The 16,467-nt window shown below is 48.7% G+C and overlaps 1 protein-coding gene across 1 annotated transcript in view; it reads right to left on the reverse strand.

The window, feature by feature from the left end:
• MIS18BP1 (MIS18 binding protein 1) overlaps positions 1 to 16,467 on the reverse strand; it is a 173,332-nt gene that overhangs the window by 21,186 nt on the left and 135,679 nt on the right. The window contains exon 10 of the mRNA XM_075330177.1: positions 8,680 to 12,028. Within this exon, the coding sequence (XP_075186292.1) occupies positions 8,680 to 12,028 (3,349 nt within the window). The remainder of the gene's footprint in view (positions 1 to 8,679; positions 12,029 to 16,467) is intronic.

Consider the following 16,467-nt stretch of genomic DNA (forward strand, 5'->3'; position numbering starts at 1 on the left):
CGGCTTCTGGAGAGCAACGAGTACCTCGTTCAGATCCCATGGATCTAACGGCCGCTCGTACGGGGGCACAATATGACACTCCCTGTAGCAACGTGCGCACCTTAGGAAGACGTGCTAGACGCTTCTGAAACAACACGGATAGTGCCGAGACTTGCCCTTAAAGGGAGCCGAGCGACCAACCGTTTTCCCGACCAGAGTGCAGGAGGGCAGGCAAAGTAGGCAAAGCCGATGGCCAGGGATACACTCCCTGAGCAAAACACCAAGATAAGAATATCTTCCACGAGTTGTGGAATATCTTGGCAAACCGCGGCTGGCGAGCCCGTCTCATTGTGACCCTGACGTAATGCTCACAGTCGACTGACGGTGAGATGCCACAGATCTCGGTACCACAACCTCCTCGGCCAGTCTGGGGCGACGAGAATAGTGCGGCAGCAATCGGAAGCTGGAACTGCGACCAATCTTGAGCCAAGGCGCCTGTCGCCAGAGCTCCCGCCATGAAAATCGAGACCTTGTAGTTGCCGAGACGCCATGATGTCGACGTCCGTCCTCATCCCGCGGCTACCGATTTCTTGAAGCCAAACGGGAGCAGGTCCCATTCCCCTGCGTCCACGTCCTCGCGACTGAGGAAGACTTGCTTCCTAGTGTTGTACGTCCGGAATGTGTACGCCACCTGTGGATAGTCCGACTGAATTCGGTTCTGATTGCATTCCAGCCACTGCAGGAAAGCTTGCAGTGCAAGATACACTGCCCAGAGCTCTAGACCACTGAGTTGAAGAGTGGACTCCTCTGAAGACGGTCTTTGACCGTCTGTGAAAGGGGGACGTTACTGTGTAGGAACATCGACTTCCTTCCCCTTAGCGAAGAATCTTCTAATGATGCGGACGCAGATGAAACTGCGTGAAAAAGCTCGCCTCTGGATGAGGCGCCTCCTTGAAGGAGAGACTGCACCCTCGTCTGTAGTGAACGCTGTTTGTCCAGCGGAATTCACTATCACTGAGAGAGTGTGAAAACTCTATGCCAAGATATGCCAGCGATTGGGTTCAACTTAGAAGAAGTCAAAGACCTCCCCGAAACTCTGGGAAGGGTCCAGCGCCATGTTCAGGTTGTGTTGGCATGCTTCTAAAAGAGAGTGCCTTGACAAGTAGATTGTCCAAGAAAGGGATCACAGAGTGACCGTAAGAGCGCGGGACTGCTCCCACTGCTGCCATGAACTTGGTGAAAAACCCGTGGGGCTGTCGCCAGCCGAAGGGTAGGGCTACAAAACGAAATATGCCCGTAGCCAACGCCGGTGCCTTGGAGCAATCGGCACGTGGAGATAAGCATCCTAATGTCTATGGATGTTAGGAAAAACTCTTTGAGACAGTGAGGCAATGACGGAGCGGAGTGATTCCCTCCGGAACCGCCTGGTTGTCACGTGCTTGTTAAGCAGTTTAAATTCCAGAACGGGACGGAAGGAGCCGTCCTATCTTGGCACCACGACCAGGTCGAAGCAAAAGGCGTAACTGGTTCCTGAAGAGGAACAGGGATTACCACTCGTCCTGCCTGCAGAAGAGCCTCGTCTCGGTCGGAGAGGTAGTTTGAGACAAACTGACTCTCTCTCACCGGCCTTTGACCTGTGGTAGGTAAATGTCGCTAAAGCGGGGGAGTCTGCTCCCCGCGGTTGCGGAGTGAGAAGGCTGAAAATTATGAGAAAAAAACGCTTTGGTAGCGATTCCTCCGGCTGCCTTCCCCCGGGCGTACTTGAGCCTGCTAGGAATCTATGCCCTTCTGGGCCTTTTGAGTCGTTTTGGACAGTTGAATGAATTCATTCAACCCTTACCAACAGACTATCACTAGATAAAGGCAACCTGGTTAAGCACTTTGTTGGAAGAAGCATCTGATCCAATCTGTTAACCACTAGGCTCTGCGTAAAAAATACGGAGATGGCCGATGCCACCGCCGTCCGGCTCGTAGAGTCTCGGACAGCCTTAACAGCATGGTTCGCCATGCGGCGATTGCGAGATTACAGACGCTGCTGAGACCGAGATGTACCGGTGACAGCGTCCCTCTGCGCAACACTATCTGAAATAGCTTGGAGTGCCTTCACGGCTGCGACTGCCGGAGCAACCGACCTGCCGATAGCTTCATAGACAGATTGCGGCCAGAACCTATCTATCTGTCAATGGCATTTTGACGTGAAGCCCCATCCACCACTACAACTATAGATCCAGCTGCAAGCCTGGAGATCGGGAGATCCACATTTGGACCTGGGCTAGCGCTTGTCCAATCAGGGAGGAGAGTGTCTCATTAATACGGTCGGAGAACGCTTATCGTGAAAAGCGTTGCGTTTCTGGACTGCATCTCTAGGATCAGAGGGCCAGACGAGTACGCAATTGCTTGCGATATTAGAAAAGAGATCTCCCCTGCTGTGAAGCTGACTCTTTCACTGATGGAGTCGAGGGCTATTCCCAGCGAGCCTGCTTAGGCCCTCTTGAACTGACGTCCGTGTCGGAGCCTGCCCCCTGGGACGCGTGAAAACCACCCTGGAGCCTTGAGCTGCTCCTCAAATCATGGTGGCCAGGGGCATTGCAACTATATTGCCCAAGGTCTGCGTGGGCTGCCAGACTGTAAGATGTCAGCCATAGTCACAGCCAATATAACAGCGTAAAGAAACTGCAATTTCGTCCCTGTCTCTGGGCAGGAAGCACAGGTGGTTCTTTTAACCACATATAGCCGAAAACCCCGGTCAAGCAATTGCCCGCACTGGGGTCCTAGACTCGTATTACATGCAGTACAAGCAACATATAAAGTCCTCATTGGCCTTTTCTTTTTCTGCTGTTGTTGTCTAGCTATCTAAGTGCATAGCCTAGGATAGCGACCGTACAGTAAATAATCATACAAGCATGAAGTACAAATAAACACTTCAGCTCATGTAGTACACGCAGCATTGAAAACTTGTGGCTTGGCACATTAGCTCTTCTGCTGCTGTTGTCTATTTATCCAGGAGCTTGAGACAAGGATAGCGACATACAGTGAACGTATAGCATTCAAGCACGAAGTACAAGTAAACACTTCAGCACCTGTAGTACCCGCAGCATTGAAAACTTGTGGCTTGGCACATTAGCTCTTCTGCTGCTATTGTCTATATATCTAGGAGTATGAGACAAGGATAGCGACATACAGTGAATGTATAGCATACAAGCCTGAAGTACAAGTAAACACTTCAGCACATGTAGTACACGCAGCATTGAAACTTGTGGCTTAGCACATTAGGCCTTCTGCTGCTATTGTCTATATATCTAGGAGTATGAGACAAGGATAGCGACATACAGTGAATGTATCGCATACAAACATGACAGTAAACACTGCCAGCACATGCAAATGCAGCAGCCTTGCAAGCTGGTGCCTTGGCACCACTGCTCTACTGCTGCTGTTGTCTAGTTAACTAGGAGCATGAGGCAAGGATAGCGACATACAGGAAATGTATAGCAGACAAGCATGACAGAAAAACACTGCAGTACAAGCAAATCAAGCAGCATTGAGAGCCTGTGCCTTGGCAGCGTTGCCTTACTGCTGCTATTGTCTGTTTAACTAGGTGCATTAGCCAAGAAAAACGACATATAGTGCATGTATAGCATGACAATAAACCCAATTGCAGCACCTGCAAACGAAGCGGCAATGAAAGCTTGTGCCTTGGCACTTTGCTGTTGCCAAATCTGCCAACAAACACTGCAGACTAATCATTGAACACTTGTCTAGCCATCTAGGAGAGTATGCCCAGAATAGCGACAGTACAGTGCTGCATCGCATATCCGCACACAGTTCAAAAGCCCACTTCAGTATTAGTGGGACCAGTACTGCCTATCGCCCGCCCAGCGCGAGTATGAGGTCGCTCAAAAACCTGTGCCTGGTTCCGTTCTCCCAGAGTGGAAACCATAATGGCTGCCGGCTTCTCTTCCACGTCCTGTGCAGAGGGGCGGGCCGTGGGCGAGCCCCAGCCAAGAGCGGGAACCCGGCATCTCACTGTGTTCAGTGAGAGGGGGCTGGAGAATGCAAAGCAGACTCCAGCTCCCTGCGCTGAGATCTGTACAGCGTCCCGCCCCTCCTCTGACTGGCAGGGCTGGGGGCGGGAACGAAGCGGTGCCAGGCCTCAGAAGCCGGGGACTAAAGTTACAGGCGCCCCCGCCGTAAAAGCGCGGTCGGCGCCAAGTCCCCGGCGCACTACAAGTCACATCAGCGCCGCCGCCGTATGAGCGGTCGGCGCAAGTTCCTAAACATGACCCGTCGCTCAGCCATGGCTGCAGCAACATAAGCCCATCACTAATGTCCCCGGCGCACTATAACGCCCAGCAAGCCCGGAGCGTGCTGTGCTTGCCGGAGACACCGAGTACCTGACCGATGCAGGGCCTTGTCCCTGATAGTACTCGTGCTCCACATCCATCAGGTTCTTCTGGGTCTGTGGATGGAGCCCGGCCTCAGGGCTTGGAGGCCGACAGATCCCACTTCCACAGGGCCCTCCAAGGGGATGTGGAAGGAAAACAGCATGTGGGGCTCCGGCCTCTGTACCAGCAATAGGTACCTCAACCTTGCAACACCATCTGGTGAGAAGGGAGCATGCTGGGGACACTATATGTGTCCTCTTTTCTTCCATCCGAGATAGTCAGCAGCTACTGCTGACTATACAATGTGGAGCTATGCGTGGATGTATGACCTCCTTCGCACACAAAGCTAAAACTGAGTAAGCCCGTGATCCCACGGGGGGTGTATAGCCAGAAGGGGAGGGGCCTTACACTTTTTAGTGTAATACTTTGTGTGACCTCCGGAGGCAGTAGCTATACACCCAATTGTCTGGGTCTCCCAATAGAGCGCTGAAGAAATATGGGATGGAGAAAACTACATACATCATGACAGGGTCGTCATTTCATCTTCCAACAAGACAACGACCCAAAGCACACAGCCAAGAAAACCAAGGCCTGGTTCAAGAGGGAAAAAAAATCAAGGTGTTGCAGTGGCCTAGTCAGTCTCCTGACCTTAACCCAATTGAAAACTTGTGGAAGGAGCTCAAGATTAAAGTCCACATGAGACACCCAAAGAACCTAGATAACTTGGAGAAGATCTGCATGGAGGAGTGGGCCAAGATAACTCCAGAGACCTGTGCCGGCCTGATCAGGTCTTATAAAAGACGATTATTAGCTGTAATTGCAAACAAGGGTTATTCCACAAAATATTAAACCTAGGGGTTGAATAATAATTGACCCACACTTTTATGTTGAAAATTTATTAAAATTTAACTGAGCAACATAACTTGTTGGTTTGTAAGATTTATGCATCTGTTAATAAATCCTGCTCTTGTTTGAAGTTTGCAGGCTCTAACTTATTTGCATCTTATCAAACCTGCTAAATCTGCAGGGGGTTGAATACTACTTGTAGGCACTGTATATACACACACACACACACACACAGTCATATGAAAAAGTTTGGGCACCCCTATTAATGTTAACCTTTTTTCTTTATAACAATTTGGGTTTTTGCAACAGCTATTTCAGTTTCATATATCTAATAACTGATGGACTAATATTTCTGGATTGAAATGAGGTTTATTGTACTAACAGAAAATGTGCAATCCACATTTAAACAAAATTTGACCGGTGCAAAAGTATGGGCACCTCAACATAAAAGTGACATTAATATTTTGTAGATCCTCCTTTTGCAAAAATTACAGCCTCTAGTCGCTTCCTGTAGCTTTTAATGAGTTCCTGGATCCTAGATGAAGGTATATTTGACCATTCCTGTTTACAAAACAATTCCAGTTCAGTTAAGTTTGATGGTCGCCGAGCATGGACAGCCGCTTCAAATCATCCCACAGATGTTCAATGATATTCAGGTCTGGGGACTGGGATGGCCATTCCAGAACATTGTAATTGTTCCTCTGCATGAATGCCTGAGTAGATTTGGAGCGGTGTTTTGGATCATTGTCTTGCTGAAATATCCATCCACTGCGTAACTTCAACTTCGTCACTGATTCTTGCACATTATTGTCAAGAATCTGCTGATACTGAGTTGAATCCATGCGACCCTCAACTCTAACAAGATTCCCGGTGCCGGCATTGGCCACACAGCCCCAAAGCATGATGGAACCTCCACCAAATTTTACTGTGGGTAGCAAGTGCTTTTCTTGGAAGCCGTGTTTTTTTCCCTCCATGCATAACGCCTTTTTGTATGACCAAACAACTCGATCTTTGTTTCATCAGTCCACAGGACCTTCTTCCAAAATGTAACTGGCTTGTCCAAATGTGCTTTTGCATACCTCAGGCGACTCTGTTTGTGGTGTGCTTGCAGAAACGGCTTCTTTCGCATCACTCTCCCATACAGCTTCTCCTTGTGCAAAGTGCGCTGTATTGTTGACCGATGCACAGTGACATCATCTGCAGCAAGATGAAGCTGCAGGTCTTTGGAGGTGGTCTGTGGATTGTCCTTGACTGTTCTCACCATTCTTCTTCTCTGCCTTTCTGATATTTTTCTTGGCCTGCCACTTCTGGACTTAACAAGAACTGTACCTGTATTCTTCCATTTCCTTACTATGTTCCTCACAGTGGAAACTGACAGTTTAACTCTCTGAGACAACTTTTTGTATCCTTCCCCTGAACAACTATGTTGAATAATCTTTGTTTTCAGATCATTTGAGAGTTGTTTTGAGGAGCCCATGATGCCACTCTTCATAGGAGATTCAAATAGGAGAACAACTTGCAAGTGGCCACCTTAACACTAGAACTACTGAGGTAGTCATTTTGACTACTTTGCACCATGTATTTCTATATAGGTGTCACGAGTCCAGTAGTTCTAGTGTTAAATACCTTTTCTCATGATTGGATACACCTGCCTATGAAGTTCAAAGCTCAATGAGGTTACAAAACCAATTTAGTGCTTTAGTAAGTCAGTAAAAAGTAGTTAGGAGTGTTCAAATCAAGAAATTGATAAGGGTGCCCATACTTTTGCACCGGTCAAATTTTGTTTAAATGCACATTGCACATTTTCTGTTAGTACAATAAACCTCATTTCAATCCAGAAATATTACTCAGTCCATCAGTTATTAGATATATGAAACTGAAATAGCTGTTGCATATATACATACATACATACATACATACACACAGATGGGGCCATATGCCAGGATGGGCGATCATATCTATATCAAGATGGGGGACCACACAGCAGGATGGGCAACCATATATATACAGTACCGGGCTGGTGGCCATATACCAGGATGGGGGAGGGGGGGGGGGGGCATAAGTAGGGGCTTTAACGTATTAATAGCATTTCAAATAATTTTAATGGGAAAATATAAATTGACATAAGAGCAAATTGCGTGAAGAGCTCGGTCACAGAACAAAATTAAACACATTAGGCCTGGGCCACACGGGGATTACTGTGATCCCCTTGCATGACACTCTGCTCGCGCTGGCAGTACAGCAGAGCAGAGTGTCATGCGTGTGTCCCTGCTACTGAGGTCCGACTGTGCGAGCGTACCTCAGCTGCGGGGGGGTGGCCGGCACTCAGGAGAGGCGGACCAGCGCTGCGGAGGGGCGGGCCCGCACGGAGGAGAGGAGGGAGGGATTTCTCTCCCTCTCCTCCGTAGCCGGCTATTGTGATTCTCACACTGCACTCGCGGTATACCGGTGTACCGCGAGTGCAGTGTGATTTTTCTCTCACCCCATTCACTTGAATGGGTGCGAGAGAAAAGAGTCTCACATTACAGTCGCAGCATGCTGCGATTGTTTTCTCGGTCCGATTAGGGCTGAGAAAATAATCGCTCATGTGTGCTGACACACAGGCTAGAATTGGTCCGAGGGGAATGCAATGTTTTATCGCACTCCACTAGCACCGATTTTCTCGCTGTGTGGCTTAGGCCACAGAGAAGGTGTTGCTGTACGCTGTTCCTTTGGATATGTTCTTTGATTTTTCTAGTGCATTTAACACTGTCCAGCCCTCTCTTACCATGCAAAAAGATTGAAGATATGAAGGTGGAGGAGGGGATGAGAAATTGGATAACAGACTACCTGTCAGACGGGCCGCAGTTTGTACAGTTGGCAGCGGCTGTGTCTGGCAGATTACTGAGCAGTGTAGGTGCCTCCCAGAGAATGGCGCTGGCATGCTTTCTATTCACCCTGTATACAGAAGATTTTCAGTATAAATCTGATTTTTTCCACCTTCAAAAATTCTCAGGCGACTCCGTGGTAGTCTGATGTATTGCGGGGGACCGGGGTGATAAGGAATATAGAAGGGTGGAGTCGGATTTTGTGGACTGGTGCCATGCTCACTATTTACAACTAAACAAAGAAAACTAAGGACTTGGTGGTAAACGGTAGCAGGAGAAAGATGGATAGTTTACTGGTCACTATCGCTGGTCAGACTTACAAATATTTGGGGGTCCAACTGGACAGCAAACAAGACTGAGCGTAGTGAGCTACACAAATAACTGGAGGTGAACGCATCAGGCAGGAGTCACATTGTGCCGAAATCTCCGGACCTCTGATGCTGAACCAGGACTTTGAGGTCCGGGAGAGTTCTGCGCATGCAAGGTCACAGGACATTCTTGTGCAGAACCCTCCCTGGCCTCATCGAAGCCTGAAGATCTGGCTCAGAGCGAGAGATTTCAGCGTGATCTGAAGCCAGAATTAAAAAGTGTTAGAAGATACTCACTTGTAAAGTCTCTTCAATTCTTCCTCTGTCCATTCCTCCTCATGGAGTATTGCTTTGAATGGATCTAAGGGCATCCACTTGGGTTTCTTTCGAACTGCTGCCACTTTGTGGTCCTCAATTTCCTCCTCACTACCTGTGGACTTAGCGCCCAAGACGCTGCGTGCATTAGGATTAAGCTTTTTCGAGTTTCTCTGAGGACTTGTGGGCTTTCCTTGTAGTTTGTCAAAGTCACTTTCCGGTTGAGATAAATGTTCCCGGGAGGTTACACGAGGACGCTGACCTTTAGTTGGGGCAGGAGTGTAAACTATAGCTCTTTTTCTATACCAAGGCAATGACAGCTCCCTCCATGAACTGTTTGCCTCGTCATCAGAAGACGAATTACTCTCTGTCTCCACCAAAAACGACAGCTTTCTTATTTTTGACAGACTGGATTCCGATGACTTCTGAGGAGTGTCGGTAACTGGCAGGTTGCCTTCTTTGTTCATTTCTCTCTCTTGTTCTTTACAAGAGGTAGATGGTCGTGGTCTTCTAGATGAGGCGGTGGCAGAGGGTGGTTGTCCTTTTCCAACATCAGATGGTCTAGAATCTTGCCGTGATACAGTTTCCCGGTCTGAATCTTGAGATTCTGCTGGAGTAATCTTTAGTTTGGTAGATCGGGCAGGCTGCCTTCTTTCACCAAGTGCTTGTTTGTTTTGGGCACTGGTCCGTTTTGTCGATATTGTCTCGTCTGCCGAATCTTTAGATTCTTTCAAGCTAATCCGTTTTTGTTTTTTCTGAGTTTTGGAATTTGGCTTTGACTCCTTTCTTGATGTTGGCTCCTGTTCTGAATCATCAGATTCTAGTAAACCATTGTTTTTTAGCATTTTTAGAGCATTAGTCTTTTGCCTTGACACCTTACTTAATATTGGCTCTTCTTCTGAATCTTGAGATTCTGCTGGAGTAAACTTTAGTTTGGTAGATCGGGCAAGCTGGCTTCTTCCACCAAGTGCTTGTTTGTTTTGGGTACTGGTCCGTTTTGTAGATATTGTCCGTTTTGTAGATACTGTCTCGTCTGCCGAATCTTGAGATTCTTTCAAGCTAATCCGTTTTTGTTTTTTCTGAGTTTTGACCTTTGGCTCCTTTCTTGATGTCTGCTCCTGTTCTGAATCATCAGATTCTAGCGAGCCAATGGTTTTTGGCATTTTTAGTGCATTAGCATCTTGCCTGGATGCCTTTCTTAATATTGGCTCTTCTTCTGAATCTTGAGAGTCTGCTGCAGCAATCTTTAGTTTGGTAGATCGGGCAGGCTGGCTTCTTTCCCTAAGGGTGTGGTTCTTTTGGCCACCGGTCCGTTTACTAAACAGCTTTGTAGATACTGTCTCATCTGCCGACTCTTGAGGTTCTCTCAAGCTGATCAGTTTTTGTCTTTTCTGAGTTTTGGCCTTTGGCCTGGACTCCTTACTTGATGTTGGCTCCTGTTCTGAATCATCAGATTCCATTAAACCAATGTTTGTTGCCATTTTTAGAGCATTAGGCTTTTGCCTTGACTCCGTTATTAATATTGGCTCTTCTTCTGAATCTTCAGATTCTGCTGGAGCAACCTTTAGTTTGGTGGAACTGGTAGGCTGGCTTCTTCCTGGGGGAGATTTACTAAGTGCTTGTTTATTTTGGGCACTCGTCTGTTGACTAGAAATCTTTGTAGATATTGTCCTGTCTGGCGAATCTTGAGATTCTACCAAAGCAATCTTTTTTTGGTTCTTTTGGCTGGTACCTGCAGTTCTGGACTTTTTTTCTAATATTGGCTCTTCTTCTGAGTCTTGAGATTCCACTAAGTCAACTTGTTTTTGCTTCTCTCGAGTACTTGCTGTTTGCCTTGGTGTCTTTCTCAATATTGTTTCTTTTTCTTTATCTTGAGAACCCAACAAACCAATGTGGGTTTTCTTCTTTCGAGTATTTGCGGCTTGCCTGGGAAACCTTCTTAATTTTGTCTCTTCTTCCGATTCTTGAGATTCTACTAAACCACTCAGTTTTTCTTTCTTTTGAGCAATAGCGGCAGCTTTAGAGTCCTTTCTTGATATCGGTTCTTCTGAAATTTGAGAAACTAGCTTTTGTCTTATGCGAAATGGCTGGTTTTGCTCTTTTTGAGGACTACCCCGCTGTGTGAAGTTTTGTTCAGGCACTAGCTCCTCTTCTGAATCTTCAGATTCCGGTTCGTCTTCCCAATTTGAAGATTCGAAATAACTTTTTGGCTGTTTTGAACGAGGACGCAGTTTTCTGAGCACTACGCCAGGTGTTGACTTTTTTTTCGCATCCTCAGACTCTGCAAAAAATACCACTCCAGGCTTTGCCAGACGAGGTGGAAGTTTTCTCTGTTCGGGAACGGCCTTTCCAGTCTTAGTGCTTGCTAACCTTTTCAAAACTGGCTCATCTTCCGAATCTTGAGACTCTACTACATCACTCTGCTTACTAGGCTCCGCATGCAATTCTTTTTTCTGGACTTTAGTCTGAGTCTTGGATTCCTTTTCCAAAAAATCTTCCTTTTTAGAGCCACTGAGCTTAACGGACTCGGGAGGAGTCTTCTTAAGAATACCTGTTGGTATCTTTATAGGACTCTTCCAGGAAACATTTTCTTGCTCTGACTCTTGAGATTCTGAAAATTCAGAGGCAGAACAAGACTGTATTTTTCTGCGATTACCTTCAAGTTTCTTGGTGTTTCTACCATGGTGATCTCCAGAATCACTAAGACGTTGTATAGGACAATTTGATGTCTTCTGATCTCTGACCCTTTCTTTCCAGGTTTTTTCAGTTTCAGCATTTTTATGTGACTTCAACGAGGCGGTAGGAGCTTTCTGGTGACGTGCAGAATGGGAAGATTGCTCATTGCCGGAGGCAGCGCTCAGTGGCAGCGAGTTGGTCTGAGGGTCACTGGAGTCTGTAGCTCGAGTCTTACTAACTTTTATTTCGGGTATTGTTCTCGGTTTGCGTTTAACATTAAAAGATGAGCCCTGTTTAGCAACCTTCTCCGTGTCGGCACCACCACCCTCGCTATCGTCCAGCTCAAAGGTCACGTTTTTGACTGGTGAAAGTCCTTTCCTTCTAGAAACTATTTCCTTGCCCATTTCCACATCCTGTTCACTATCGAACACACTGTTATCAGTATAAGACTCCCTTAGGCTGTTATAGTGGACCTTATTCTGTAAACACTTAGATTTGATATCCCGCCTGGTGTGCATGGGTGTGAGCATCACTCGCGGCGACTTAAGCCTGGATTTACTCTTCCTTTGCTTCGTTTTCTTCAACGTAGGAGTCTTTACACCAGTCGTGTCAGCATCCCTGGATTTAGGAGTTCCTGCATCTAACTGGGGTTGAGCTGCTTAAAAAAAAAAAAAAAAAAAAAGGTTAACTTGCTGCCATTAACTTTTATTTCCCACCTGAGAACTTTTTTTTTACATTGTTCCTCTGTAAGTGTCCGCAAATATAGGGAAAGGGTAACAGTAATGTAATTAGAAATTAAATATTTCTGTAATGCATCACGGCCGGTGTAGGGGCAGCGAGTGGGATTAGAGGACCCACTGCACCACAGGGGAAACTGGGCTTACCCTTTAGTGAGAGGGGCGTAACTAAGCGCCCACTGCAAGGCGGACACCAGCTACCAGCTGACGCCCAGGACATGAGACTGACTCTGGTGTGGACACAGATGCATGCAGGCACAAGGTTAACGTGACCTGACAACTAGCTAGCAGACTGGTATACTGACTAACTGAATGTGTTGCGCAGGCACCTCCCCTAATGGGAGGGTGCCTTACATACACAGCGCCTCTCCCGGCCGAGGTGCAACATCAGGAATGCCCCTTTGGCCCGCTCTGAAGGGAACCATTGAAGAAAAAGTTCAAAAAGCAGGGAGTACTGATTGATGAAGCCTTGGCACTGCTTAGGATTGCCATCAATACGTGATACGTGGGGAGGTGGGGGGGGGGGGAAGCAGATAAACAGGGCCAGGATTCTGCCGCAGCTGTGGGCTAAACGGATGCCGAGGAACCAGGTCGTTCAGAAAGGTGTTGACAGGTCACAGAAAGGACAGTATCTGCACCTGCTGTTCCCACATCTGCAACATCTCCTGGTACAGAGCTGGCAGAAAAAAAGAGAATTTTGTTTACTTACCGTAAATTCTTTTTCTTATAGTTCCATCTTGGGAGACCCAGACCTTGGGTGTTTAGCTTCTGCCTCCGGAGGACACACAAAGTACTACACCTAAAAGTGTAGCTCCTCCCTCTGAGCTTATACACCCCCTGGTGAGCCAGTCACAGCCAGTTTAGTGCAAAAGCTGAAGGAGAATAGCCACCCACAAGTAGAACAGAGCAAGAGCCGGAACAACCGGAGACTCTGTCCACGACAACAGCCGGTGAAAACACGCGGAACAAGGAAATTGCCAACAGGCAACAGGGAGGGTGCTGTGTCTACCAAGACGGAACTATAAGAAAAAGAATTTACGGTAAGTAAACAAAATTCTCTTTTTCTTTATCGTTCCTTTGGGAGACCCAGACCTTGGGACGTTCCAAAGCAGTCCCTGGGTGGGAAATAAACAGAAAAAACTAAGAAGTAGGCAGAACCTAACTTCACAAATGGGCGACCGCCGCCTGAAGGATGCGTCTGCCCAAGCTCGCATCTGCCGAAGCATGAGCATGCACTTGGTAGTGCTTCGAAAAGGTATGCAGGCTAGCCCAAGTGGCAGCCTGACAGACTTGTTGAGCCGTAGCCTGGTGCCTAAAAGCCCAAGAGGCATCGACAGCTCTGGTCGAGTGTGCTTTAATCCCCGGCGGGGGAGGCGCCTGCGTACTCTGGTAGGCGTCCGAAATGGTCGATCTAATCCAACGGGCTAAGGTCGGCTTAGAAGCAGGGAGACCCTTGCGCCGACCTGTGGTTAGCACAAAAAGAGAGGTTTACCGCCTAAGCGCAGCGGTGCGAGACACATAGATCCGGAGAGCACGCACCAGATCCAGAGTATGTAGAGCTTTTTCAAAGCGATGAACAGGGGCCGGACAGAAGGAAGGTAAGGTAATGTCCTGGTTAAGGTGGAAGGGAGAGACCACCTTAGGAAGAAAGTCCAGAGTCGGACGGAGAACCACCTTGTCTTGATGAAAGACTAAAAAAGGTGACTCCTAGGAGAGCGCAGCCAAATCAGAGACTCTCCTGAGAGAAGTTATGGCAACCAGAAAGGACACCTTCTGTGAAAGACGATACAAAGAAACCTCCCTAAGAGGCTCAAAGGGGGGTTTCTGCAAGACCGTGAGAACCAAGTTAAGGTCCCAGGGGTCCAAGGGGCACCGGTAAGGCGGAATGATGTGAGACGCGCCCTGCATGAAGGTGCGGACCTGAGCCAGCCGAGCGAGACGCCGCTGTAACAGAACTGACAGAGCCGAAACTTGTCCCTTGAGAGAGTTGAGGGACAGTCCTAGCTGCAGACCGGACTGTAGAAAAGACAGAAGAGTCGGCAAGGAGAATGGCCAAGGAGGATGGCCGGTAGAGCGACACCAGGACAGGAAAATTTTCCAAGTCCTGTGATAGATCTTAGCGGAGGAAGACTTGCGGGCCCGAGTCATAGTGGAGATGACTTCAGGGGGAATACCAGAAGCCGTCAAAATCCAGGACTCAAGAGCCACGCCGTCAATTTGAGGGCCGCAGAATTCGGGCGGAAAAACGGACCTTGCGAGAGTAGGTCTGGACGGTCCGGGAGGTGCCACGGCATCTCTACGGACAGTTGGAGCAGGTCCGGATACCAAGCTCGCCTGGGCCAGTCCGGTGCAATGAGGATGACTCGACGACCCTCCATTCTGATCTTGCGCAGAACTCTGGGCAAGAGAGCTAGAGGGGGAAACACGTAGGACAGACGAAACTGGGACCAGTCATGAACCAGAGCATCCGCGGCGAAGGCCTGAGGATCGTGGGAGCGAGCCACGTAAACAGGAACTTTGTTGTTGTGACGGGATGCCATTAGGTCCACGTCCGGAGTGCCCCATTTGCGGCAGATCGACTGAAATCCTGCCGTGTGCAGAGACCACTCGCCACCGTCCATGCTTTGACGGCTGAGATAATCTGCCTTCCAGTTGTCCACGCCTGGGATGTGGACTGCGGATATGGTGGACCTGGAGTCCTCCGCCCATTGAAGAATGCGTTGTACCTCCATCATTGCCAGGCGGCTGCGTGTCCCGCCTTGATGGTTGATGTAGGCAACCGCTGTCGCATTGTCTGACTGGACTCGAATGTGCCTGCCCGCCAGCAGGTGGTGAAATGCTAGGAGAGCTAGAAGCACGGCTCTGATTTCCAGCACATTGATTGAAAGGGCTGACTCGGACGGAGTCCAAGTGCCCTATGCTCTGTGGTGGAGATATACCGCTCCCCAGCCGGATAGACTGGCATCCGTGGTGAGAATCACCCAGGACGGGGCTAGGAAGGAGCGCCCTTGGGACAGGGAGAGGGGCCGAAGCCACCACTGAAGAGAGCTCTTGGTCCGTGGCGACAGAGCCACTAACTTGTGTAAGGAGGAAGGCCGCTTGTCCCAGCAGCGGAGAATGTCCAGCTGCAGGGGGCGCAGATGGAACTGGGCAAAGGGAACAGCCTCCATGGACGCCACCATTTGACCCAGCACCTGCATCAGGGTATAACGGCGGGGCCTCAGGAGAGAGCGCACCGCCAACTGAAGTGACAGCTGTTTGTTTAAGGGCAACTTCACAAGTGCCGGCAAAGTCTCAAACTGCATCCCTAGGTACGTGAGACTCTGGGTCGGAGTCAGAGTGGATTTGGGAAGATTGACAAGCCACCCGAATTGGGCTAGAGTGGCGAGAGTGAGCGAGACACTCCGCTGACAGTCTGCGCTGGATGGAGCCTTGACTAGAAGGTCGTCCAGGTAAGGGAGCACTGCCAACCCCTGGAGGTGCAGAACCGCAATCACTGCTGCCATGACCTTGGTGAATACCCGAGGGGCCGTGGCTAACCCGAAGGGGAGAGCCACGAATTGGAAATGATCTTCTCCTATTGCAAAGCGTAGCCAACGCTGGTGTGAAACTGGAATTGGCACATGTAGATAGGCATCTCTGATGTCGATGGACGCCAGGAAATCCCATTGGGTCATTGAGGCAATGACTGATCGCAGAGACTCCATGCGAAAGAGCCGCACCCGAACATGCTTGTTGAGAAGCTTGAGATCCAGGATGGGTCGGAAGGTACCGTCCTTTTTGGGAACTAGGAAGAGGTTTGAGTAAAAACCTCTGAACCGTTCCCGGGTGGGAACCGGTACAATTACTCCGTTGGCCTGCAAGGCTGCCATGGCCTGTGAGAAGGCGGCGGCCTTGGTGCAGGGGGGAGTTGAGAGAAAAAATCTGTTTAGCGGGCTGGAAGAGAATTCTATCCTGTAGCCGTGAGAGATGATTTCACTTGTAAAGCGCCATGGAATAAATGGCGCTATAATAATAAATAATAATAATAATAATAATAATAATGATATCTCTCACCCACTGATCGGAGACTTGTTGAAACCAAGCGTCGCCAAAGTGGGAGAGCCTGCCACCGACTAAGGACGTTGCTGGAGCGGGCAGAGAGTCACGAGGAGGCTGCCTTAGTGGCAGGACCTCCTGTGGTCTTCTGTGGACGCGCTTTTGAGCGCCAGTTGGATTTCTGGTCCTTAGCTGAGTTAGCGGACGAGGCGGAGGGCTTAGAGGACGACCAGTTGGAGGAACGAAAGGAGCGAAACCTCGACTGAAACCTACCCTGGGCAGGTTTCCTGGTCTTGGTTTGAGGCATGGAAGTACTCTT

This window comes from Anomaloglossus baeobatrachus, chromosome 12 (assembly GCF_048569485.1).
Source record: "Anomaloglossus baeobatrachus isolate aAnoBae1 chromosome 12, aAnoBae1.hap1, whole genome shotgun sequence".
In the NCBI taxonomy this organism is placed as follows: Eukaryota; Metazoa; Chordata; class Amphibia; order Anura; family Aromobatidae; genus Anomaloglossus; species Anomaloglossus baeobatrachus.